This window comes from Pan paniscus, chromosome 9 (assembly GCF_029289425.2).
Source record: "Pan paniscus chromosome 9, NHGRI_mPanPan1-v2.0_pri, whole genome shotgun sequence".
Taxonomy (NCBI): Eukaryota; Metazoa; Chordata; class Mammalia; order Primates; family Hominidae; genus Pan; species Pan paniscus.
Genome location: NC_073258.2, coordinates 120,993,971 through 121,020,738, shown reverse-complemented (window position 1 = coordinate 121,020,738; position 26,768 = coordinate 120,993,971). Strand labels below are relative to the sequence as shown.

The 26,768-nt window shown below is 47.8% G+C and overlaps 1 protein-coding gene across 1 annotated transcript in view; it reads right to left on the bottom strand.

Moving 5' to 3' along the window:
• The window catches only part of POU2F3 (POU class 2 homeobox 3), an 81,535-nt gene that overhangs the window by 2,945 nt on the left and 51,822 nt on the right, over positions 1 to 26,768 (bottom strand). The window contains exons 4-11 of the mRNA XM_003819985.4: positions 18,681 to 18,806; positions 17,347 to 17,449; positions 14,703 to 14,785; positions 11,866 to 12,048; positions 11,293 to 11,434; positions 9,463 to 9,599; positions 7,508 to 7,669; positions 1,657 to 1,723 (exon numbers count right to left, since the gene is read on the bottom strand). Of these exons, the coding sequence (XP_003820033.1) occupies positions 1,657 to 1,723; positions 7,508 to 7,669; positions 9,463 to 9,599; positions 11,293 to 11,434; positions 11,866 to 12,048; positions 14,703 to 14,785; positions 17,347 to 17,449; positions 18,681 to 18,806 (1,003 nt within the window). The remainder of the gene's footprint in view (positions 1 to 1,656; positions 1,724 to 7,507; positions 7,670 to 9,462; positions 9,600 to 11,292; positions 11,435 to 11,865; positions 12,049 to 14,702; positions 14,786 to 17,346; positions 17,450 to 18,680; positions 18,807 to 26,768) is intronic.

Sequence of the window (26,768 nt, the reverse complement as noted above, 5' to 3'; positions counted from 1 at the left end):
CTCATTAGCATTAACTTCTGCCCACACCCAGAGGGGCTGTCGTCACAAATGCTCTCTGCAGCCCAGGCCCTGGAGAGTGGTGTGGCTGGTTCTGCAAGTCTAAGACTTGCCAAATCCAAGGACAGATGCCAAAATCATCCTACTCTAGGACACACCCTAGGCTGGGCACATGCAGCCCCAGACCAAGAGGCGGTAGGAGAAAAAGAACAAGAAGGAAGAGAGGAGGAAAGAAAGGCAAGTGCATAGGGGAGAAAGAGAACTTGAGGGCACGATGAAAGATTGCCAGCTGCTCTAGTTCTCCAGTCTCCACAAAGAAAAGGTGCTTGGTTTTCTAGAAACTAGAGTAATGAACTGAGCTGGGCATGGTGGCTCATGCCTGTAAGCCCAACACTTTTGGGAGGCTGAGGCAGGAGGGCCGATTAAGCCCAGGAATTCAAGACCAACCTGGGCAACATGGCGAAACCCAGTCTCTGCAAAAAATACAAAAATTAGCCAGGTGTGATATGCACCTGTAGTCTCAGCTACTCAGGAGGCTGAGGTGGGAGGATCACTTGAGCCTGGGAGGTCGAGGCTGCAGTTAGCCATGATTGTGTCACCACATTGCCTGGGCAACAGAGCAAGACCCTGTCTCAAAAAACAAAACAAAACAAAAACAAAAAGAACAATGAACTGGGAGTGAGGGGACCTGAGCCCTGTCTTGGTCCCCGGCCATCAACTCAGCAGCTCTGTGGCCTGTGCTGATTTGTTTCACTTTCCTGAAACTCATTTTCATCCTCTGTGAAATGGCAGATTTGTATTTGGATTAACTCTTGTGTTTGTGTTTCCCAAACTGTGTTCTATGGATAGGGTGACGTATATTTTACCATCCAAACTAAGACCCTAAGACACTTTGAAAAGTGGAAGGGGCTGAGTGCGGTGGCTCACGCCCGTAATCCCAGAACTTTGGGAGGCCGAGGCGGGCGGATCACTTGAGGTCAGGAGTTCAAGACCAGCCTGACCAACATGGAGAAACCCTGTCTCTACTAAAAATACAAAAAATCAGCCGAGCTTGGTGGCACACGCCTGTAATCCCAGTTACTCGGGAGGCTGAGGCAGAAGAATTGCTTGAACCTGGGAGGCAGAGGTTGTGGTGAGCTGAGATCGTGCCATTGCACTGCAGCCTGGGCAACAAGGGTGAAACTCTGTCTCAAAAAAAAAAAAAAAAAAGAAAGAAAGAAAAGTGGAAGGAAGTGCTATTGATAATTATGTCAGGACATGAAGCAGACACTGGGACTGTCCTGGCCACCCTTGGGCATGCGATCATCCTGTCTAGTGCATTGAAATAATTTGTGCTTTTTGAGGACTAGAGTATTACTTTGGGAAGCCTTGCCTTCCCTGGGCCTTCCACACAGTTCATTTTGGAATTTTATGCACCTAAGTGCTTAGAAGTGCTGCAGTTAAAGCAAAACAAAACAAAACAATTCACTTGTTTAAACTGGGCTTCCTCAGCATTTTCCAGACTTATTTGATCACAGAACCCTTTTTTCCCAACACAGATTTTAATATCCTTTGAAATGCATTTAGGGAAGCCTGACTTAGGTAGATACCTTTCAGTTCTAATATCCCATTTTTTAAAAGAATTCTGGTGTTCTTCAGAAATCTCATTTTAAAGCTCACCTGTTCCAGGCATGGTACTGTGGACAGGAGGGACAGAGAGGGGGCCCAGAGACCCTGAGGGAGATACCTGAAAAACAACAGAAGCTTGTAAATGTCCATTTCTGCTCCCTTCTCCAACTTCAGATCACTCTCCAAAGACAGTAGGCCCCAGACTCTACAGAGACCAGGGCTTGGCTTCCTTGGTGATTTCCTAGCCTACATGCCATCCTCCTTTCTATGGGAAGGCCTCTGGACCACATACTGGCATCCAGAACCAGGTCCAGTCTGCTCCGGAAGTTCCCTGGTGTCAACACCAGGGCCCTCCAGCCCCTGACAATGTGTATTGCCTGATAAGGTTTCTTTGACACTGCCAAGCCGAAGGCTGCCTTGCCTGAGAGCCCTGGAGGTGAGCAAGACAAGCCTCTTGGGCCCTGCTGTGGCAGATACTGCTGGTTGCCTGTCATTTTCTGGTCTCCATTGCTTTTTCCCTAAAAGAACCCTGCTTTTGCTGAGGACAGCAGGGTTGCTCAGCCTAGCAGCCTCTCGCAGGCTTTCCCACTCTGATGGATGAATGGAGCATGGACTCTCCAGAGGTGACTGGAGGCACTGAACTTTGGTCTCTGAAGCTTTTTATATTGCCCTGGAGACCTCATAGCATCATCAGCTCTGAGATTAGAAAGGGACCTGGGATAACTTTGTTTACCCTCCCATGCAATTCAGGAACCTCCCCCTCACTGTTACTATCCTAGAACAATGTAGAACAAGATGTAATAGAAAGAATAGACTTTGGAGCCCAACAGGTCTGGGAGTAAGACAGCTCCACCACTATCTGTGTGACTTTGGGCAAGTTATCTAACCCTACTGAGATTTGGTTTTCTCATCTGTAAAATAGCAGCAATACTTCCATTATATATTTTAATTAAGTCATAATGAGATAATGTCTGTAAAGCTTCCAACCCAACAGCTGGCAGAGAGTGTCAGCTTGTTAAATGCTAGTTCTCTCCCTTTCTGGAAGAAGCAGCTGTCAACTGCTGTATATTTCTAGATGTTATTCGACTCTTCTTTTGAGCTAAAATCTGTGTATTTTCACTGCCCCTTATTCTTCTCATGCTAACAGGGGAAGCTCTGACCAGGTGTTCGCAAAGGCTATTGAAAGGTAGTTCTGCTCTCCCCAGTTTGGAAGATCCTACCCTAACAGGATGCAGCATGTACTTATTTCGTCATTAATCAGAAATGGTTTTCCTGTTTTCATTTACTTTTCCTTATACAATGAGCCTCCTCAGTAGGCTGGGGGCCTGTGAAGGGTGGAGACGGGCACAGGTTGGGAGGGGTGGCAGAGTGGTAAGAGATGTTATCAATAATCTCCCTACCTCTTCTCCTCCCTCCCTGCTGTCACACCCAAGACATGTGTTGTTGTTGTTGTTGTTGTTGTTGTTGGTTTGAGATGGAGTCTCGCTCTGTCACCCAGGCTGGAGTGCAATGGCACGATCACGGTTCACTGCAACCTCTGCCTCCTGGGTTCAAGTGATTCTTTTGTCTCAATCTCCCGAGTAGCTGAGATTACAGGCACCCACCACCATGCCCAGCTAATTTTTGTATTTTTAGTAGAGACAGGGTTTTGCCATGTTGGCCAGGCTGGTCTCGAACTCCTAACCTCAGGTGATCCACCCATCTTGGCCTCCCAAATTGCTGGGATTACAGGCGTGAGCCACCATGCCTGGCTTTGTTGTTGTTTTTAAATAAGTGATAATGTATTTGGTCAGTGCGGCCAGCTTGTTTCCTTCTGGAGACAGGCTAGGCATATGCGAACAGACATATACATGGTTCCCCTTTTTTATTTTCTAGATATATTATAGCATTCTGCCCACACTGATCTGCACCATTTTGCCTTTCTACCTGCTAATCATTTTATTCCAGAAGCAGAAGAAACTATGTCCTAGTCCCAAGGGACTGTCTCAATGAGACCCAAAGATAGGATCAGAAAATTTTCTCCCTCCTTTTCCTTCATGACATCACAAGTGTTAGTGTAACTATTTATTTCATGTCCTTCACAGCCATTAGGCTGTAGATTTCATGAGGGCAGGGTAACGCCTGTGTGGTTCACTGCTGCACCCCCAGTGCTTTCTATGGTGCCTGGAACGTTGCAGGTGCTCAGTAAATATGTGTCGAATGAAAGCTGATGGGGAATGGGGCCCCTGCATGGCTCCTCTAGGCCCCCTCCATTTCTCACCATGTTGATGTCCTGGGTTGGCACTGAACCAAAGGGAGAATCTACTACTTCCCATCTGCTCTAAACAAAGCCCAATCTTTAAAGATTCCAAAGTTCCTATGACATGACCCAAGTTTCTTAACAAGGCCTACGATTCCCGACATAATCCAGCCCCTGCCTACCATTCCAGCCTCCTCATTCACACCCTCACTCCCTGGTTTCCAGCCCGTTCTGGCCTTCTGTGCTTCTTTCCTCCTACCCCACCCCACCATCAACCTTGGAACCTTTGTACATGCTATTTCCTCTACCTAGAATATTCTTCCCTGCCCTCACACCTCTCTGCGCCCCCCCCAACTCAGACACTTTCCCTGTTAATAGCAATGGTGACATTCATTCTTCTGGTGTCAGTTTAAACATCATTCCTCAGAGAAGCTCCTGATACCCTGGACTAGGTTAGGCACCTCAAATATCTGTACCTCTTCTCTGAAGCCTTCATCACAAATGCATTTGTTTAGTATCTGTTTTCCTGCTACACTGTAAGCAGGGGTCACGTGTGCGGTTCACCACTGGAGCCCCAGTACCAAACATATAGCAGGTGCTCAGTGAATGCTTAAGGAAGAAATAATGAATGAATATCATGTTGCCTCCAACTTAACATGTTCAATGATCCCTTAGAGAGTTTAGGGTACTTCAGCATCCATGGCCCATTATGATCCCACACTCATCAGCCCCTCTAATTTTAATCCTTAACCCTTTGCTCCAGCCAGACTGAAATGCTTGTGATTTCCCAAATGCATCATGTGGTTTTATAATTCCATGCCTTCGGGCTGGGTGCGGTGGCTCATGCCTGTAATCCTAGCACTTTGGGAAGCCAAGGTGGGCAGATCACCTGAAGTCAGGAGTTCAAGACCAGCCTGGCCAACATGGTGAAACCCCGTCTCTACTAAACATACAAAATTAGCCAGGTGTGATGGTGGGTGCCTGTAATCCCAGCTACTCAGGAGGCTGAGGCAGGAGAATTACTTGAACCCAGGAGGTGGAGGTTGCAGTGAGCCTAGATCGCACCATTGCACTCCAGCCTGGGCAAAAAGAGCAAAACTCTGTCTCAAAAAAAAAATAAAAATAAATAAAAAATTTTAAAAATTCCATGCCTTCTCACAGGCTGTTCCTTCTGCCTTGTACACTACTCTTGCTAATTACTAATCTGTTCTCCAAACAAATTAGATATTCACCCTCCCGGGCCCCATTCTGATTTGGGTGTCTTTCCTCTTCGTTCCCATGGCACTCCTATGGGGCTCATTCCTGCCCAACACTCCGCACATCTACGTGGTTGTAGTTTCTTGTCTTTTCTGGTCCCTCCTTCTCAGTTTCTTCCCTGATCCTCTTCCTTTGCCCATCTTGCAAAAGCTGGTGGCATGGCCTTTGCTCTTTGCTTCCTCTACATAAACTCCATAGGCGAGTTCCTCCTCACCCAGGATTTCACCCACCACCTGCACACTTGTGACTCCCTAGTCCATGTCTCCATCCCAGCCTTCCAGTCTCACCTCCAGACCCATAATCTCAAGTGCCCAAGGACATTCCCACATGGGTATCCTGCAGGCCTCACTGTACATCATGATGACATAAGAACTGAAATCATCACTTCTTCCCACTCCCAAGCCATCTCCTCCTGCTTTTCTTGTTCTGTAAATGGCAATACCATCTACCCAGTTAGCCCAGCCTGAATGCCAAGAGTCATCGCAGAGGATTCCCTTTTCTTCATCTCTCTCCCTGCCCCCATCCAGCTTTCCATTCATTAACCAAGACCTTCTAAGGATTTCTTGAATCCCTCCCACCCTGTCATTCCTACCTCATGGGGTTGCTTTGCCCTCAGTCTTTCTCTGCTGGATACCTGCAGTCCCATCCTAACTGGTCTCCCTGCAACCCATCTTGGGCCTTTCAAGCCATCCTTTATCCTGCAGTCAGAGTGATCATTCAAAAAAGAGAAAATTATCATGCCAATATCCTATGAAAATCCTTCAGTGATTCCCCCAAACCTTCAGTTCCTTAGCATTGTGTACAATCCCTGCACAGTCTGGCCCCTGCTGGTCTGTCCAGCCTCATCTTTCAACACTCCTCCTCATGGAACCACTTGCAGTTCTGTGAGTGTGCCACACTCTCCCTGCCCCATTCCACAGCCCTTGTACTTTCCCCTGGGAGAGCTCCACCCACATTTATTTGCCTCTCATTCCTCTTCGTCCTTTAGACTCAGCTCAGGTATTAATTATCTCCTCGGGGAAGCCTGTCCTAATCACCAGCTCCCAAGGCTGGTTAGCTGCTGCTCCTAAGTTCTCCTGGAGAAATGATCATGCTGTTTTCCATTCGTTTATTTACCTGCTCCTCTGCTAGGCAGTGAGGTCCTCTGGGACAGGGAACAAACAATATTTATCTTTGTATCCCCAGCACTTGGCACAATATATAGAAGGTAGTCGGTAGCTGGTTGGTGAAAGAATCAACAATGGTGTAGTTTTTGGGAAACAGCTGTGTCCCACCCTGAGAAGGCTGCATTTCACCCATCTTACAGTGCTGAAAGACTGAAGGGCAACATCATTCTCCCCAACTCCCTTAACCTTCAACCATCACCATCCCCAGAGAAGAACCTTCCCACACCCACCCTCCAGATACCATTTCTCCCTGCATGGAGAAGGTATTTCCTGCCCCCTAAACTTCATTGTCTCTCTAGAACTTCAAATTGTTCCCAGCCCTGGCTTCTCCCTTGAACTCCAGAGTCACAGATATAACTCCTTCATACTCACTCTTGGATGCCTTGTAGGTATGTTCAACTTAATATGACCAGCCCCAAATTCTTAGTTTTTTTCCTCAAACTTGCTCTTCCTGCAGTTTTCATCATCTCAAAAAAATGGCAGTGCTTTCCAACGCATTGCTCAGGCCAAAACCCTTTCAGTCATCTTTGCTTCCTTTCTTGTATTCCATATCTGAGCACATCATGCTACTCCACCATCAAAGTCTAGCCAGAATGCAACCACTCCTCCTCACCTCCATGGCTACCACCCTGGGCCAAGCCTCCATCACACAGCCTGACCATTGTCGTTCTCCTAGCTGGTCTCCTGCTTCCACACAGATTATTCCCCACATAGCAGCCTGTGTCAACCAGCTCAGCTTTCTCTGGCTAGAGCTCTCCAATGGCTTCTCATTTTACCCAAACTGAAAGCCAGGGGCCTTTCAATGGCCTCCAAGATCTTGGGCGCTCTGCTTCCTGTTTCTTCTCTGACTTCCTCTCCTACTTCTGGTCCCCTTTCTCGTTCTGTCCCCAGCCACATTGGTTGCCTTGCTGTTTCTTAAGCATACTGGCTCTTTTCACTTGCTAGGTCCTCTGCCTAGAACATTCTTTCCCCCAGATATCCATGTATTTCATTCCCTGACAACTCTAGGTCTCTGTTCACACACCCTTTTCAGGGAGGTCCTCTCTGACCTCTCTATTGAAAGAGTATCTCCCCGCTATCCCCTTCTATTCCCTCGCCCTTCTTTATACTATATTCTATACAGCATCTCTTTGCTTATTTATTTACTGGATGCTCCCCTCTTCCCTGCAGCCACCACCTTCCCCTCCAAGCATCATGTCCCTCCAGTGCTTGGCAGACAGCTTGGTTCCTGGCCACTCACCAGCCGGGAGTTGTAGACAGGTGGTTTGATGGGTGTGGCCACAGGGCAGTTGATTCGCTTCTCCTTTTGGCGTCGGTTGCAGAACCAGACCCTCACCACCTCCTTCTCCATGGACAACTGCTCTGCAATCATGGAGATCTCCTCCGAGCTGGGTTTTGGGTTCTATAGGGACCGAAAGGACAGAGTATGGCCAAGAGAAGGGAATCAGGGGCAGGGAACAGAGGTCCCAAAGAAACAGGATACAACTATACATGGATCAAAAGCTTTAGAGTCAGACCTAGGATGAAATACTGGCTTTTTCACTTACTATGTGTCCTTACAAAACTTTCTTAACCTTTCTGAGCCTGTCTTATCATCTATGAAATGAGAATAATCATGCCCACCACACAGGATTATTGTGAGAATTAAATGAGAAAATGTGTGTAAACTGTCAAGCACAGGGCCTGATACAAAGTAGGGTCTCCATAGATGTAGGCTGTCTTTCCTTCATTCATGAGTTCAGAGGAGAGGAGTCCATGGATGAGTTATGTGGGGCAGGTAGAGTCCCCAGAGCTGCTGCTCCCTTCTGTGTTCTTCCTTATTACCTGATGTCCTTCGCCCTTGTCATTTCTTTTTTTTGTTTTTGTTTTTTTTGAGACGGAGTCTCGCTCTGTTGCCTAGGCTGGAGGGCAGTGGCGCGATCTCCGCTCACTGCAACCTCCGCCTCCCGGGTTCAAGCAATTCTCTCTGCTTCAGCCTCCTGAGTAGCTGGGATTACAGGCACACATCACCACGCCCAGATAATTTTTGTACTTTAAGTAGAGATGGGGTTTCACCATGTTGGGCAGGCTGGTCTTGAACTCCTGACCTCAGGTGATCCACCTGCCTCGGCTTCCCAAAGTGCTGGGATTACAGGCATGAGTCACCATGCCTGGCCTGCCTTGTCATTTCTTCCTGTCCTCCTGTCTCAAAGCAGAAAATGAGAAAGCTAAAACATGTGGACCCATCAGGACTGTGGCATAGCAATACATGCTACACCGGCGCCACTCCCTTGTTCCGATCCTTCACACCTGGTCTTTAGCCCCGGCCACTTTCCCCCACTCTTACACCCTCCCTTAACCTTGCCACTCTAGAAAGCCTAAAAAGAAGGAAAAGCCAGTTCCTGTCATTCTGCTAGCTGGATATGGGCACCAAATCTTTGAGCTAAATGTGCGAGGAATCTGCTGGAGGGGCAGCAGTCCTGGAGGCCTGGGGCCTTTGAAGACGCGTGGTACCCATGGCGGCTCTGGAGGCTGGGATCTGAGGGATCCTGGCTAGAGGCTGGCTAGGCCACATCTGTTTCTCCCTCTTCTCTTCCCCAGCCCACATGGGGCTCACAGCTTCCACATACTGGCTCAAAAATATGCTTTTGCTACAAGTTCCAAAAAACGTAGGTGTATAACATGATCACAAGTATCTAAATGTGCATAGAAAAGAAGGAGTAGAAGGAAGTGAGGTCAGATGGCATTTGGCGATGGGCGTTTTTTTCTTTCTACTTCCCTGCACTTAAATTGTTTACAATAAGCATTTATTACATTTATAATTTGAAAAATACAAAATGTACTGCCTAGAAAATAGAGAACTTACATACAATCCCCTGGCTTTGCTCCCTTTACCTCAACTGGATACGGAGATACACTGTGTTCTGGGACCCTATAGCCCGTTCTTTAAATCTCCCAGTGAGAGAAACAAAGGGCCCTCAATAGATGTCAGGGCAAGAAGGGTCAGTGGAGGAGGAGGAGGTTCCTGGAACCTGAGATGGAGGGCAGCTTTGCACTCCAATACCTGGGCGCCCGGAGTGGGATAATGTGTTTTCTGATCGTGTCCCAGAGCAGGTGTGAGGTGCGGAGGGGCTGGTGCCAAGGGGCCTGTGCCGTGTCTGCTCTCCCTACCTGTGTGAGGTAGCCCACCCATGCCCACCCGAAGGTGCTGCTCACATCTTGAAACCTCTTCTCCAGAGTCAGGCGGATGTTGGTCTCGATGCTGGTCCGTTTCTTTCTCTTCCTACCAAATACTTCACTGAGGCTGGGGTAGGAGCTGGGCGTGCTCACTGAGGGGTCTGATGGAGAGGACTCTGCGGGGACACGAAGGACCAGAGGAAGCCTAGAGAAGGGGATGAGTGGCCGGTGCCTTCATGGATCTGAGGTCCAACAACCCTTCCCGATGGGCTCTGCAGTGGCATTTTCAGAAGCAATCCCCTCCCCCAGCAGGGAGCCCAGAACAGACCAAGAATCCTATTTCTTTTCATTGCTCAGGGCAAAGGCCCTCCGTGGCCCTCCATTGTCCTCCATGGCCTTCTGTGGCCCTCCGTGACCCTCCATGGCCCTCTGTGGCCCCCACAGCAGTGTCTCCAGTGTTTGGGGTCACAGCTGAGGGATGCTCATGCATCGGTGACACATGTGGGTGTAAGGGGGCACTGGCAGGGCTCCTGTGAGTAATGCTCGTGAGGCTGCTGTTTACAGATATGCCTGGATGTGAATACTGAGTGAAATGTGAAATGAGATTTGCAGCCAAAAGCAATGGCACTTGGTGGCAGACTGTTGGTGTTGGAGTCATTTTCCTGCCAGTGCAAATGTTTGAGCTAAGGCTGTAGGGGCCATAGGAGGGATATCCCTGAGGAAGGATTCAGGTATCTGATGGAGACTAGAAATGGTCACAGGGCCCTTCCCCAGAGATTCGAAGACCTTCGGATCATTTCGCTCATTTCAGTGCTTCCATAAAGGCTGTCTAAGGGACAGCCTGTAGGGGGAGCTTCCTGCCCGCTCCCATGCTTGCGTGTGGAGGCCCTTCTGTATGAGTAACAGCCCTGGCTGGCTGCCCCACCCTTTTCTCCCTCTCCAGTGTAACCACGAATCCATATGAATCTACTGAATAGAGCCCAGCCCTGGAGACTGGCTCACTCCCTCTCTCTGCCTAGGCCGGCAGTTCTCAACCGGGGGGGACTCTGCATCACCACCACTCCCCCTGGGACATTTGGCAATGTCTGGAGAGATTCTTGGCTGTTTCAACTGGGGGTGGATGCTACTGGCAACTAGTAGGTAGGGACCAGGGATGCTCAAAACATCCTGCAATGCATAGGCCAGTCCCTGGTAACAAGAATGACCTGGCCCAGGATGGCTATAGTGCCAAGGCTGAGAAGCCCCATCCTATATGCTAGTCCCTGCTGCCAAATGTGAGGTCCCTTGGCTTACATGCTTGATCTCCTGGGTTGCCTCCCGGCCACCACCCCTCACTGAGTCCTCCTGCAAACCCCATTCCTGCTGTCAGGCTTTCCTGACCAGCCTGGGTTGCAGTAAGTCCCTGTCTGCTGAAAACCTCCTCAAGAACTACCCAGGGAAAGACCCTGTGTCATGCCTGTGGTCTCCCCCTCCCAGTGAGACCCTAGAGGCTCCACTGCCCTGTATCCCTGATTAGACTTATTCCAGACAGCAATCTGCATAAGTGTATCTGCTCTGCAGATCCAGACTTTGTTGCTGGCAAGCTGTCCTAAGATCTACGCTGGGTGGGATGGGGTAGGAATGGAATGGGGACAAATCCTGATGGACACAGACCTAAATCCACATCCTTCTGAGGGCTTCTCAGTAGTCGAGCTGACACTTTCATCTACACTTGCCTGTGTCCTGTGTCTTGTTTCTCCATCGGCTCCAGTCTCAGGAGAAGAAAGGGGTGTTAGGTATCAAACTCCCAAAAGCCCCAACACGACAAGTCACTGGCCCTTCCCTGCAGAGCCCTCTAGGGCCCCTGGCATCCGTGTTTGCGAGGCCTACCTGCATCATTCAGCCACTTCTCCAGCAGGGGCTTGAGCTTGCACATGTTCTTGAAGCTCAGGTTGAGGGCCTCAAATCGTGAGATGGTGGTCTGGCTGAAGTCGTTGCCATACAGCTTTCCCATCGCCAGCCCCACATCTCCCTAAGCGTGGGGACCGAGGGGGAGGAACATGAGAGGCAGCCTCCTCCTCTTGTCTGCCCACATCCTGCATGGTCCTAGCATCGATCACACAGCCAGCCTGAATCTTTGAGTGCTCACCCATGCTCGGCTCCTTTCCAAGTCTCCTCCCTCTAAGGTGAAGAATCGGTTTCTTTCTCTCCTTAGACTCTCAGTGGACCACGCCCACGTGCTCAGGAGAGCCAGCCCCTTTTCCACCTCTCATTCTCCTCCACCAGCAACGTCCTCAGTTTCCCTACCAATGGCAACTGTGCCCTATTCTCAGAGAACTCAGGGACATGATGAGGAGACCCCAAACACATCGAGCCTCTGGTCACTCTTGAAACCTGCACTTGGGAAGCCCAGTCTCCAGCCGCTCGGCTGGACTTCTTCTATCTTTTCCCCTAAAACCAAACCTGTGTGAAGCCCAGCTTAATGCGCCTCTGCTTGAAGGTCTTGGCAAACTTCTCCAGCTCCTCGAGGTCACTGGGCTCATCGGCCCCTCCAGAGCTGGGTAGATGCTTGGGCACTGGGAGATGCTGGGATGCTTCCAGGTGGGGTTCTAAAGAGGATCCTGGCAGCCCAGGGCGCCCAACTGCCTGATAGGAAACACGCCAAGCAGATCCACCACGAAGATCAATAAATAACATTTTCTGATTTTTTTTTTTTTTTTTTTTTTTTTTTTTACCTAATAGGCCCACTTAGAGGATGACAGATCCCTGGATACACCCTGGGTACATTGGAGTCTTATATTTTTCCAGTGGCATGGAAGTGGAAATTAAAGTTTCTATAAATGTATAGCAAATAACTGGAATATCTGGGTAGAAACATCAGGAGTGCAGGATAGGGAGGTGGCCTGAGTTCAGCCTGTGACTCACTTTTTGAGTCTTAGCAGGTCACTTCCCCCTTTCAGTTTTCTACCATAAAAGGAGCTAGCAGGGTTGTTTACAAAGATTCCGAAAACAAATCACAGAACTGGACAAAGAAAAGGTTGCTTGCTTTGTTTTTTTGTTTTTTGTTTTTTTTCCATAAAGCAGGTAACTGAGGTGTTGAACAGGCATTAACTGAAGATAACAGGGGACATCCAATAACTCATGGCCTTCATAGAACTTTCCTAAAATGTCAAACTCTTGTGCCTTATTTTACTTTCTAAACCACCATTTTCTTTCATGAAAGTGTTTTGTTTTTAATCAAAGGTATTTTAATCAGTACCTTTATAAAATGCACCTTGATCACATTTGGGTTGCTAGGAGATATTCTTTCTTTCTCTCTTTTTCTTCTTCTTTTTTTTTTGAATCAGGATCTCACTCTGTCACCCAGGCTAGAGTGTAGTGGCACAATCACTGCCCACTGCAGCGTCAACCTCCTGGGCTTAAGTCATTCTCCTGCCTCAGCCTCCTGAACAGCTGGGGCTACAGGCGTGTGCCACCACACCTGGCTAACTTTTGTTTTTTTAGAGACAGGGCTTCACCATGTTGCCCAAGCTGGTCTCAAACTCCTGGGCTCAAGTGATCTACCTGCTTTGGCCTCCCAAAGTGCTGGGACTACAAGTATGAGCCACTGTGCCCAGCCAAATATTATTTCTTGAGCTTATTTTCATAGGAAAATGTACCCTTAAACCTAGAACCATGTTGTGCCTATTTGGGGTCAGGAATGAATCCAATCTTAAGGACATCTATCATTCCACAAGGATAGAGTGGAATCTGGGCCTAGGGGTCCAGGCACTGTGGCCAGCTAGCTCAAAGGGCTAAATCCACCTCTTCTCTCCTTTTTGATTTACTTTTTGTAGACTAAACATTACTTCTTCTCCTCTGGGATATTTGGGTTTACCATTCAGATAGGTATCCTTATGATGAAGAAGGTAAAAGGACCTCTAGAGAGAAGTTTAGGAGTCTTTCCCCCAGTGAAGGGTCTTTTAGTCTGAAACCGTCATGAATTTGGTCTTAGTTTGCAGGGAGAGGGTGTGTGAGGAGAGTGTGGCATAGACCAGACCCTCAGGACAAAGCCCCAGTCCTCTTTGAACCTTCCTTTTCATTAAATCATTTGTTCTCTCATTTGACAAAGACTTATGGGGCTCTGCTAGACCTTCTCCCTCCTCCTTTCATCTCCAATCCACTGGCAAACTGCACTGATTCAACTTCCCAAAGCATCTCCTCAATCATCCCCGCTTCTTATTGCCACAACTCTAAGCCAATCCTTTATGACCCCTCCCCTGGATGATCTTCATAATCTTCTATGTGGTCTCTCTGCTACCAGTCTCTCCATGCCAAAATATGATAAGAGATGAGAGTTGATCTTGAAGATTCTAAGATCTCTTTCAGCTGTAAGCCCATGGCTATGAGATTCTGGAGAGGGCAGCCAGGAGGAGGCGGAAGAGCAGCTTATGATGCTGGTGTCCCCATTTCAACCACTAGATGGCGAGCTTCCGCTCCAGGTACTTTTAGTGGCCTCAGCCCTCTCTGAAGGCCGGGCTCTTGGTGAGCCATGGGGATCTTAGCACAGAGATCTCTGCAGTCATTCCCAACCATTCTGCCCAACCATCTGTGCAGAGCCATCTCATGCAGCTGTGCAGGTTATTAACTGTACAGGGGCACCCAGATCAGGGGAGGAATGGCAGCTAAGATACAGCTCATGCTGCTGTCGCCAATCTGTCCACCTTGGCATGAGACTGCACCTGGCCAGAAGAGGTGCCTTTTTCCTAGTTGGAAAAAAGGTGCTGTGTGGAACCATGGCAGCTCTGCAAACAACCCCTCTCCCAGACCTCAGCCCACTGGCCTATATACGTGCCCACTGCAGGAGGCAATCTGGAATAGTGGCCCAGAGGTGAAAGACACTGGCTTTGTGGTCTGGGACATCAGGTCTGTAGTATTCTAGTCTCCCTCTTGGGCCTTGAGAGCACCTAGGTAGAGTTCGTGGCCATCTTGGTATGCCTGAGAAGTTAGCTGAGCCTGGCTCTCAGAGGAGCAATGCTGGGGCCTGTGCAGGGCTGGAGTTCAGTGCCTGGAGCATGAAGGAGGCTGGCCTGGGAGCTGGAATCTCTGGATTCTAACTGTGGCCCCACCAGTGACACTTGGTAAATTGTCCCCCCACTTGCTGTAGCTTGGATTTCCCCTGTGCCAATGGATAGTTCCCTGCTATCCCCTCTCCCCAGAGGGGTTAGTGCCCTGTTAAAGGGGTAGGGGGAAACCAGTGAGTTAAACTCAGTGAGAGCTGAGACATTCCTAGAGGAAACAGGAAGAATGGGGTTGTTTACCTGGGATGCCAGTCCCGGCCCAGTCTGTGGGAGGAGGAGACTGCTTTGTTGCTGTGGAAAGGGGAGGAGATTTGGCTGCAGACCTGGGTGAAAGGGGAGGGACAAAGGAACAGACAAATAAAATCCAGGTTATTTGAAACACATGTGCTACAACTTTGGCACCACGATCACTGTCCCCACCCCCTGCCACCTGATCAGGTCCCTCCACCCACCTCAAGTCCCACGGAGAGGCCCTCCTAGCACTGCCAGGCATTGCCACATACAGGTGGAGGCAAATCAGATACAGGGATAAACAGACATGTAAACAGCAGTCCCCAAACCAGTCCTTCCACCTGCCCGCCTGTCTGGAGAGGCATAGAGGCTAAGGAGGGTCAAGACGATCTACTCTGGGATCTGATTACCAGAGCTGAAGAAAACCAGGAAGGGAAGGGATGCAGGGTGGCTGCTGAGAATTCAAGCTAGGGCTGAGGATTTTGGCTTTCCCTGCAGGAGAAGTAGCTGGGTTATGGCTACAGAGGCCCAATCAAATCTGCGAGGATGCCAGACCAAGCAGATACGACCATACGGCTCTAAAGGGCAGTGGGCCTTAGCCAGAGGCATGTGGCTGACCAGGACATTTTATACTTGGGAGAGAGGGCTGAGAGAGGAGGGAAAGTCCAGGGCTGAGCCTCTGGAAACTCCCTTGGGCAGTATGTATTATACCGGCTTCTCCATCCTCCCCAGGAAAACTGTACATGAGGGACTCTGCCTGGTTGGTGGCTCACTCTCCCAGCAGGAGTGGGACCATCAAACCACCAAAGCAGACAATGGGGTTGGTCATCCCAATCGCTTGTCACTCAACAGCACTTTGGGGTCTCTGTTTTCCCTAGGCTGTTCTGGGTCACAATGTACATACAGCATCTGCTGATGTTGACCTTTATGCTCTTCAGTTTCAAAAAGTCAGGGCTTCATTGTTCATTATTAAAATACATAGGCAAGAAAGCTCTTACAAGGAATCCCGAACTGGGAGTTGAGAGGCTTGGGTACTAATGGCAATTCTGACATGGCGGTTGAAATGGATACAGCCTTTTCACATGCATTATTTCAAGTGACTCTCAATAATCTCATGAGGCAGAGCCTTGCTATTATCCCATTTTTTCAGAAGAGGAAATGGAAGCTCAGAGAGGTTAGGTAACTTTCCCCAAAACACACAGTTAGTAAGTGACTTTTTAAAGAAACCAGTAAATTTTTCTGACTCCAAATTTGGAAGTGTCTTTCCACCACTGCATCATACACTGACCTAGGTGGTTATAAGCCTGGGCCATTTTCATGTCGCTCTCCAGTCTTCTGAAAACAAATTAAACTGTTACCTTCCCTTTTCCATTCCAGGAGTATGATGTTTATTTTTTAACCAAAATAAACACTTAAAAATTCAAATAGGGTCTCATTCATCACCATAATATTCTGAGGTGCCTTGGAAACTAAGGATAGTGACTGTCATTTGTGCAGGTGCTAAGGGCGGAAGGCAGAGTTGCATTTTGTTTGGATTCTGGATTTCCAAAACTTCTACTTGGGATTTGTGCAACAGGAGAGAGTTTATACTTCCTCCATTACTTTTTTTTTTTTCAGAGACAGAGTTTTGCTCTGTCGCCCAGGCTGGAGGACAGTGGTGCAATCTTGGCTCACTGCAACCTCTGCCTCCCAGGTTCCGGTGATTTTCTTGCCTCAACCTCCTGAGTAGCTGGGATTACAGGCATGCACCACCACACCCGGCGAATTTTTGTATTTTTAGTGGAGACAGAGTTTTACCATGTTGGCCAGGCTGGTCTCGAACTTCTGACCTCAAGTGATCCGTCCACCTCGGCCTCCCAAAGTGCTGGGATTACAGGCGTGAGCCACTGAGCCTGGCCAACCCTCCATCACTTTTGACCCTAGTTGATGGAGACGGGAGTGGGACAGGCAGCACACTGTGATGACCAAGAGTATGGGTCTCAGCTAAATGGTTCTGGAACTTCCCAGTAGGTCACCAGAGGCATAATAGAACTACCTACCGTACAAGGTTATTTTGAGGAATGTCAGAAAAATTACTCAGAAGAGCTCCTGGCACATCATGCTCAAGAAATGTTAGCTATTTATTAATAGTTCAATCTATTTGCTCTTGGCCAGGGAGAAGTTCTCTGCGAGTAACTTCCCTGCCAAAGAAAACCTGAACACCCTTTCTACAACCTGTGGGTGGCACTGCTGCTCTCTCCAAATAGAATCACAGCCAGGCTTCCAGGAAGCAAGTCTGAATCTGTGTCCAGGAGAGATTTCCAAGGAATTGGGACTTGTCTGTACTGCATTTCCCAGGGCGCTTCCCCTCCCTTGTACAGCATGGCTCTGCTCCACGCCTGCACCTTCCGTCTCCACTCACCACGAAATTGAGGAGGTGGACCAGACCACCCAACAGGAGGCTGGGAAGGGGAAGCAGAGAAGGAGACTAAGCCTGGAGGAGCATTGCCAGGGTCCCTTCCTCAGACCCTGGGGTGGATAAGTAGGTCTTAATAGCAGATGGGTGACTGACTGACGCATGCTCTCCAGTTAGGCCCCCTCACCCAGCAAAAAACAGCAGCAGCAGCAGCACTTGACTGGACTTGGTCTATGTGGAAACCCCCAGGGTTCTTACCTTGCTGCCCAGGCTGGGTCTGAGATAGCAGGAACTGGGATACAGACTGTAAGTGGCCGGGAACCAGCACAAGCTGCTGGAGCGGATGGAGGGAAGCCATGTCCTACACACGGAGAGATACACATACACCACAGAATTTACAAGCTGGGGACATCAGCCCCATCTGCCTGCCACTCGTCCGTCCCAGGGGTCTCCAGACTCAGAGACTTTGCAGGCTGACCTTGGTTTATGCCACTGTGTATCCCCAGTGTCTAGCAAATAGTAGCTACTCCGTTAACACTGGTATTGTTACAGCTTCTGCCCTCAGCCTAGGAGTCCTTACTACATATTGTTACTTAACCCTTGCCTCCTGAGTTAATTTTTGTATGTGTCAGTCCTGTCTCCCAACTAGACTACAAAATGCCCTGAAGGCAAAGCCTGGGTATGACCCATCTCTCAAAGTTTATCCTAGAGATAACATGCAATCCCCAACTGTCCAATTCTTTTTAAATCTCATGCCACCTGGTTATGCTAAAAGCCATGCCTCGGCTGTTTCCTGGGCCAGAATCTTTCCTGGAGGGTGTTGGGGTGGGAGTTGGGGGGTGGAGCAAACTATTCATTCTTAATAAAACCAATTTAGTTAAACAAAAAGTCCAGGATTTCTCCTACCAGCCCAGGACATAGGACTAATAATTCCGATGCTTGGGGGATCGGGGAGTCCTCTGCAATGGAGACCCCAGAGCTCTGTGCCCCATGGGGTTGAGCTTAGGTTTGTGCACATAGAGAAGACCTGAGAAGCCCTGCTAAATGGCAGGTGAAGGGACAGATGCATATTCTTATGTGTTTCCAGAAAGGGGTGGCTCTTTCTCCCCCAGGTGATCCCTGCTGAGAAGAGGTCTCGTCACGTGAACGCCCTCCCGGACCTTGGCTGTTACTATCTCAGACGCCTCTTTCTTCCCCCACCAGCACTCCATTCTAGTTTGGCTCTAACAAAAAACCTTAGGGGAGGCGGAGTGGGCCCAATGGGGACAGAAGCGTTCTCTAACTGCAGCAGCAGCTGTCAACCTAGGATTCCCCTGAATGTGGCTGGCAGACACCAGCAGCTCAGCTGTTAGGTCCTTGGCTTTGGCAAGCCTGGGTCCTTTTTGTCTCTGAGAAGTAGAGGCCTCCCTCTTCACCTCCCTAGCTAGGCTTCACCTGTAAGAGGACTGTTTTAGAACCCTACTCACAGCCTCCAGATCTCTTTCCCACATTGCCCGCAGGGGGTTCTTTAGATGAGTACCAAGCATGGAAGTCGGGCATTTCACAGAGGGATTGGGTTAAACACACTGGCCCACTGTGAAAATCAGGGTTACCTGACATGGGCTGGCATTTAGCCCAGACATTTGGTTTCCGGACATCATGGCAGGTCCTTGACTCAGGTGGCATGGCCGATGGGAGAGGGTCTGCTGCAGGGAGTCACTGAGATCTTCGGTTTTAATCTGCAAGTGGAAGCAAGAGGAGAGCGTCAGTGCTGGATCCCGTCAGGCAGTCAGAGATGGAAATGGCAGGAAGATCCAGGCAGGAAAGGAGTGACCAGCCTAGAGAGGAGAGAGCTAGCCCAGGGCCTACTGGGCTGCAGCTTACTTTTCCTGCCTGTGTGTGCCCTTCCAGCCAGGGCAGCTGGGCAGAGGCCTGTGTGAGTGACCCTGAAATGACAAAAACGATAGTGTAGTGAGTTTCAAAAATAGGGCTCGATGTAGGAATTTGAGACCAGCCAGGGCAGCATAACAAGACTTCGTCTCTAAACCAAAAAAAAAAAAAAAAAAAAAAAAAAAATAGCCAGGCATGGTGTTACATGCCTATAGTCCCAGCTACTTGGGAGGCTGAGATAGGAGGATCATTTGAGCCCAGGAGTTTGAGGCTGCAGTGAGCTATGATCACGCCACTGCACTCCAGCCTAGGTGACACAGCGAGACCCTGTCTCTTAAAAAAAAATGGATTAAATTCTTAGAAATTCTGAGATGATATTCTTTTTTTTCTTAGGAGGAAGAAGGTTAAAATTTATTTAGGACAGGATAGTGATCCTAAATGGCATTCTTAAAACTCTTTACCTCACAGAGTAAAAAACTGGCAACTCTTTACTGATCTCCCTCAAATTCTGTGTTTTATTTTCCTCAATGGAATCTCATCTATGAAACCCCAAAATCTGGGCACCACTGATCTGGAGAAGTCTCCCTCCCCATCCCATTTGTCTCCACACCTCTCCATCCTCTGTGTCTGCCTCTGCAGCTGGCCCTCTTCACCTGTGTGGCTTTAGTGACAGTCTTTGCCTGTCTCCGTACAGGTGAAGGCATGTCTCCCTCACAGCCAATGCTGTAGTTACAGCCTGAGGGGCCCGTGGTGGTTTCCAACCTCTCTCCAGTCTCCACCACCCTGCAATGACAGTACTAACCACCCATGCGTGGGCTTCCCAGGTGTCCCAGGGCAGGGCAGGAAGTGCTGCTTGTGCCTACCCCTCATCCCATCCCAGGAAAACTACCCTCTTGCAGCTTTTCAGGAAGTCCCTTGGGAGGGTGTCCATGTGACTTTAAATTCATATAATGTGACGGGGGCACGAGCTCTAGACCATACCTTATAAGAGATATTGGGGAGACCCTCCTATGTGGACATCTGGTTGTTCCCTATCCAGATAGAAACTCTTAGCCATAGAGATGCTGGCTTAAACCATTTTCTTGGTCTACACTGCGAATATCACTGACATCCTGGGATATCTTCTGTTTGTGTTAGTTTAACCTAAGTTAAAAGTTCAGACTAACAGCTAAACTTGTGCTTAATTCTTGCGGAAAAAAATGGTGCTTTGGATCACTAAAGAAAGAATTCCTTATAAACAGCTCTATTATAAAGACACATGCACGGGTTATGTTCATCGCAACACTATTCATAGCAAAGACATGGAATCAACCTAAATGCCAGTCAATGATAGACTGGATAAAGAAAATGCGGTATATATACACCATGGAATACTATGCAGCCATAAAAAGGAATGAGATAATGTCCTGTATAGGAACATGGATGAAGATGGAGGCCATTGTCCTTAGCAAACTAATGCAGGAACAGAAAACCAGATACCACATGTTCTCACTTATAAGTGTGAGCTAAATCATGAGAATACATAGAGGGGAACAACACGCACTGGGGCCTGTTGGAGGGTAGAAGGTGAGAGGAGGGAGAGGATCAGGAAAAATAACTAATGGGTACTCAGCTTAATATGTGGGTGATGAAATAATCTGTACAACCAACTCCCATGATACAAGTTTACCTGTATAACAAACCTGGACATGTACCCCTGAACTTAAAATAAAAGTTAGATAAAATGAAAAAAGAATTATCTTTGGTTGGACAATTAGGAAGATCCTACTAACATTCGAGACTGAGGAGGGAGCTAATGTCCTAAGTATGGTGCCTTTCACATAGTGAAAACCCAAAGAACATTAATTGAACAAAAGACATAAGCAAAACCCATTTCTCCACAGCCTCCAGTGAGGTACAGGGAAGAAAATGTTGAAGATGTGCATTGAATGCTGATCTTGTTTCTAGCCCTAACTCCGACTCTAATTTACTATGTAATCTTGAGCCTCTATGGGACTCAGCCTCTATGGGACTCAGTTTCCCCGTCTATTGTATGATAGTCCATGATTTTTCTCCCTGTCGACAAATGGAATTACAAATTCCAATTCCCTAGTGCATTTGGTAGACGTGGCCCGTCCAGGTTGCTGCTGTGTTCTTAGACAAAGCAGATCTAAATAACACCAAGAAGCCCTGGTTGCACAGAAATTGGTAAGAAGATGGCTGTTTCAGGGACAGTCTTTGGAAATCATTCCTCTCACTTAAGGAGACTATTATGGAACTCTGGAAGCAAAGAGAAGGAAGTGGGAGAGATGGGAAATAGCACTGTGGGGGTAGAGAGTCAGACATTCAGAAAACTCAAAAAACATGGCTGCCTGGGAGTTGTCTCCAAGAGCCCCACTTCTTTGCTCCATGCCCCTTCAGCTGTGCCCAACCACACTTGGCACCTCTAAGAAACTCTGGTGTCCTAGTTCTTCTCCCCAAAATTAGAGTTTCCACATCCTTAGATTCCAGGAAAACATGCGTTAGCAAGTTTTTAAAAACTAGAAATAGATGATAAACTACTTATTTCAAAATGACCACCACCACTACAACTTTAAGGTTTGCTCTGAGAGGGGATTTTACTTAAGCCAAGTCTTTGTGGCCCCCACCTCTTCCCTGCATAACCTCCTCCTGCCCCCAGGCATCCGCCATCCCAGAGGGTACTGGGGAGGCAGGATGGAGGAAGGGGGACAGAGGGAGAACGTGGAGCACTGGAGGTAAAATCATGCTGGTGGAACAGCCTCTGGCAGCTTGGCCCACTTCCATCTTGGAGGCAAGTGGCAGGGTTCCTCTGTAGACTCATTATGCACAAGGGAGAGATAAGGAGAGGCAGGTATGACAGAGCTTGAAAACATGTGCTTTGCCTCCAACCCGGGCGCTATCTGTTAGAATCTGTGCCAGGTCTTCCTGCAACACTTAATTTCAGAAACCAGCGCCATCATAAAAGAAAACGCACCCTTTCATCTGCTTCCTGGATCAATTGCCCTTCAGACTCTTTGGGGGGCACTCCCAACCTCCCAGTTGTAAAAATGAAGTGCGTGATAGCAGAAAAGCCCTTTGGGTGTAAGTTTGGGGGCTTTCTGACAACCCTCTGCATTATTTTTATGATTCGTTTGACGACTTTTTACTCTTTTGTAATTTTTATTTATTTATTTTTATCTTCTTTACGGTTCCTTTGGATATGGAATCTTTTATTTTTCATAATTCATTGCCTTCTGGGTGTGAAGTGCTGATAGTAACCCCAAAAGAAGACAATCCTAACCAATCAAATTGAAAGATAATAAAGGACACTGCTTTCTTGAGGACAAGTTCTCAAATCTCAGCTTTGATCAGCGGTCTCTATTAGCTGAGTTCAACAGGAAGGAAGAAGGGTACATTGACAATTCCCATGGCCGCTGACAGACATCTTTGACACTCTCAGGGGTTCAGAAATGAAGAAATTAAGAAATAAAGTCTTCCTGAATTTACAAAAATCCCTTTTTACAGCTGTTAAGGGGAAAAGGTTGGAAGCTTTCCAGGCAACTGGGTGTTGGTTGTGGATCTGGAAGATGAGATAGAGAGACTTCTGTTGGATCCCATTGACTTCTAATGTGAGAACCGGAGGCAAATTGGACGAAAACCCAATCTCCCCCGTGCTTGTGAAAACCCAACCAAACCCACAGCCTGCCTGGAATCAAGAAGATCATCTCCAGGGTCTCTTTGGCAGTTCTTCTCATGCAGGTGGAGTGTTTCTCCAGACTTTACTTGGGACGGACGCATCCCTGGAGATGTGGGCCACCACAGGGTGCTCTGCCCTGCCACAGCCACTGAGCAGCCTGTCCAGCTATTGGACAAGCTTTGTTGGTTTAGGATCTTCTCCACCCACTGTGCTGTGCAAAGGTATTACACTGAGTCTTGGGCAGTGACCAGGGAGGTAAAAATGTATCAGGGATGATTATCTTTTCTGATCCCAGTGAACTCTCTGACATCACTTACTTCAGAAAGCAGTAGCCTCATTCTGGAAGGAGAGAGCCCCTTCCAAGGAGGTGGAAGCCCTTTCTGCATCCCTCCTTGGCTTTACCCTCATAGCCAGGAGGTGTGAGGACAAGTGTTCACCCTTCCATCTCACAGAGGCTCAGAGAGCTTCAGAGATGGTTATAAACTCATATAGCAATACCCCGGCAAAACTCTGACAAGAGAGTGGTCTCCTGACCCTCCTCTGGTGCTTTATCTACCAAAAAATATTACACACATCCCAAGGGTAGGAGAGAGAATAGACCATCGGTGACGGAAAAGGTGGTCTTCTGGCCCAGACGTACACTGGGACTTCCTTACTGACCATCTGTTTTGGGTTCATGGAATGGGGCATGGTGAGGCTGGGGTACTCATCTTTAACCCCCTCCCCATGACATTTTCACAGGGCCCTCTCTGGGGGAAGACAGCTCAACACTAATGAATATATCACTGGTGATGAAAATGATCAAAGCTGTTGTCCCAGTTGCATAACTCGTTTGTGGAAAGTGTTTCATAAACATTTCACAAGAAGGAGCGTTTCAAAGCGTGAACATCTCCCAACCTGCCTTCAATTACAGGCAAGATTTTTTTTCTTTCTCCCCCTTTCTACACTTCTCCCTAGCAGTGAGGAAGAGTTTCTGTTTTGTAACTGATATATAAAGGATTGGCAAATGAAAACATTTTAAAAATATATTCTAAGTGGTGGAATGGGGCAGACGGGTAACTCCTCTCAAGTGAACAGGGCTGAAAGTACCCCAAGAGATACCGGCTGCATTTTTGCTTGGGGGATTCTCCCATCTCCATGGCTCTTAGCTGTTCCTTAGGAGTCCAAGGCTCCTGCCTCCTCAGATGCCTCTAGGAATTGCTTGGGGAGATGACCTCATCCAGCCCCTGGACTCTAATCAAACCTACTATATAGCAGCCTAGGTGTGCCTTTGGCCACACAAACTGGGATTATCACCCTGAGAGCATGAAACTTCTACAAAAGGAGGGATGGAAGAGAGGAGACATATGGCTCCTAGGAGGCTGGGACCATGTGGGGTTGCTACTGCTGAAAAGACGCTTTCCAAAAAGCCATCCTTATTTTTCCTGCTTGTGCCTACTCTGGAAATGCAACAATCTTATCAGTCATGTTATTTAATGCTTTGGCTTCAGTTCTTAGGACATAGCATTGCTAGTGCTGACACATGCATGAAAAACCCCTTCATTTTAAGCCCATAAAAGTTTTCTTCTCCCTCTGGAATATAAATCCCCTGAATTCAGTTCTAAAAATGTTGGGAGGGGGCTGTGCCCTCATGGCAGACCCACCCTCACTAATGCTTCATGGTGCCCAGGACTTGAATCATTTTAACCAAAGCACTGCTGCGGAGCCCTCCTGAGACACCTGCAGCATCCTCCCCAGTGGGCAGCTGCACTGATGAGAGTTCTCTTTTGTGAACCTCATCCCCTCTGAGCCAGCATCTGCTCGTTCTTTTGGTGGCCTACCTGGTAGAAAAGAGGACAGAGCTACCCTCTCTGGTTCTTTGACTAAGGAAAAGTATGACACAGAACTTTTGATTTGCCCCCCACAGAAGGCTGTTCTGCCCCTAAATAAGTGAAATGGCAGAAGGAGAGGGTGTGGGAGGCGGGAAGAAATGCTAAGCATCAAACTCTGAGAACTGTTTCCAAGCCCAGTGGCTGTTCTTGGGAAGCATCTAGTGTAGAAATGCAGTTCCTCATCACACTTTTTTTTTGTTTTTGTTTTTGTTTTTTTGTTTTTTTAACATATCCCTGGGCTGCTTATCAGGGAAGGACTTTGCTGTCCCCAATGGGGATGATAAAAAAGACATCCAGCAAATAAGCACAAGGCTCAGAATCAATCAGGATCCTGACTTCAGGACCCATCCTTGCCTCCAACTAGTTGCATGACCTAATATTACATTACTTCACTCATCTCTGTAGTCCCAGATTATTCCTCCAAAAAGAAGAGAAATAGACCAGATGAAATCTACTTAAGAAATTCAGGCTGGGCACAGTGGCTCACACATGTAATCCCAGCACTTTGGGAGGCTGAGGTTGGTGGATCACGAGGTCAGGAGATCAAGACCATCCTGGCTAACATGGTGAAACCCCATCTCTACTAAAAATACAATACATTAGCCAGGTGTGGTGGCGGGTGCCTGGAGTCCCAGCTACTCAGGGGGCTGAGGCAGAAGAATGGTGTGAACCCGGGAGGTGGAGCTTGCAGTAAGCCAAGATTGCGCCACTGCACTCCAGCCTGGGCGACAGAGCTAGACTCCATCTCAAAAAAAAAAAAAAAAAAAGAAAAAAGAAAAGAAATTTATAATGTATAAAGAGAGAGTAGGAATAGACTTATAAGCATGTAAGTATGCTTGCTATGTTACAAGACCCATTTTATAGATGAAAAGACTGAGGCTTAAAGACATTAAGAAATTTGCATAAAGCCACACTGCTGGTAAATAACGAAGCTGAGATTTCAGTCTAAGTTGGTCTGACTCCATATTTCTGTACAATCCTCACTCTCTGTGTGTGTGATGGAATTATAGAATTATAGACTCTTCAAAGTTGTTTGGTGTAGGTTGCACTAGGTGTATGGCAGATATTCCAAAATGTGTTGATTGCCTTCCTTCGCCATCAGAACTGGAAGGAAATATAGACATCACCTGGTTCATTTTACAGTATGACTTCTGAAGCCAGAGAAGGAAAATAACTTGCTCAGGGAAACACAGCTAGAGCTACAGTCAAGTTAGTCCCAAAGACCAAGCCAGGGCTGATTAGCACGGATCTGCTAACTCCCTATCCAGTGTCCAGTTCATTCTACTGCACTGCCGCGTGTCTCTGTCATCTGTTTTTATCACTCTGAAATTGTTGCCTACTCTGGCTATTGTAATAACTCAGTTGTAGCCCTAATCCTGCTGTTCCCCTACTGAGATTTAGTCGCAGTCAAAAGAAAGAACTCTGAACCCCACTCAGAGTTCTCAATGACTATGCAGGGCAAGGTTCAGAATCAGATAAACACACATCTGTTTGATATGGAAACATAATGCACTTGGCTTTGGAGCCAGCATCCTGTATTTCCTTGAGTCTCACATATACAAAGTAACTACAAGGTGGGATATTTGCTCTTACCTCCCCCATTAGGAGGAGAAGAGGTGAAGAGAGGAAAAAGGTGGCTCAGGAATGTCATGAAATCTCTGTCCTAGTGTGTATTTTACTATGGGGTTCCAGATGAATCCAATAAAAGGAAGTGCACATGCCCTGTCCTGAACGTACACACACGTGCACGCGCATGCCCATACACACACACATATACACACCAACTTATGATCGTGAAGCACTACACAGATTAGTTACAGGAGCATTAGCTCAAGAGAGAGAAAAAATATTTTTTAAAGCACTGTAGAGATGAGAAACACTTTCAAATATACCATCATTTATTCTTCTTGATAATTCAATGAGGGAAGTAATCTTACCAAACTGTTTTAACAGATACGGGAACCAAGGCTCAGAGAATTTAAGCAACATTCCCAACATCACACAGCTAGGAAGAGGAGAGCCTGACTCTCTACATGGTTATTTGGCCTCCAGACCCCTCCCTTCTGCCTGTACCATGCTGTGAGGCACCTGCACTGGGCCTCCCACTCAGAATTCTGGGCTTCTGGAAGCTACTGAGAGGTGCTTGTTCACTCCAGCCTCTTCTGTGTACTATATTGCTTTTATGTATGGTGCACAGTTGGGGTAAACATTTCCAGGCTACACTTACAAGTGTAGTCTGGGACTTTACACATATTTGTGGCCTA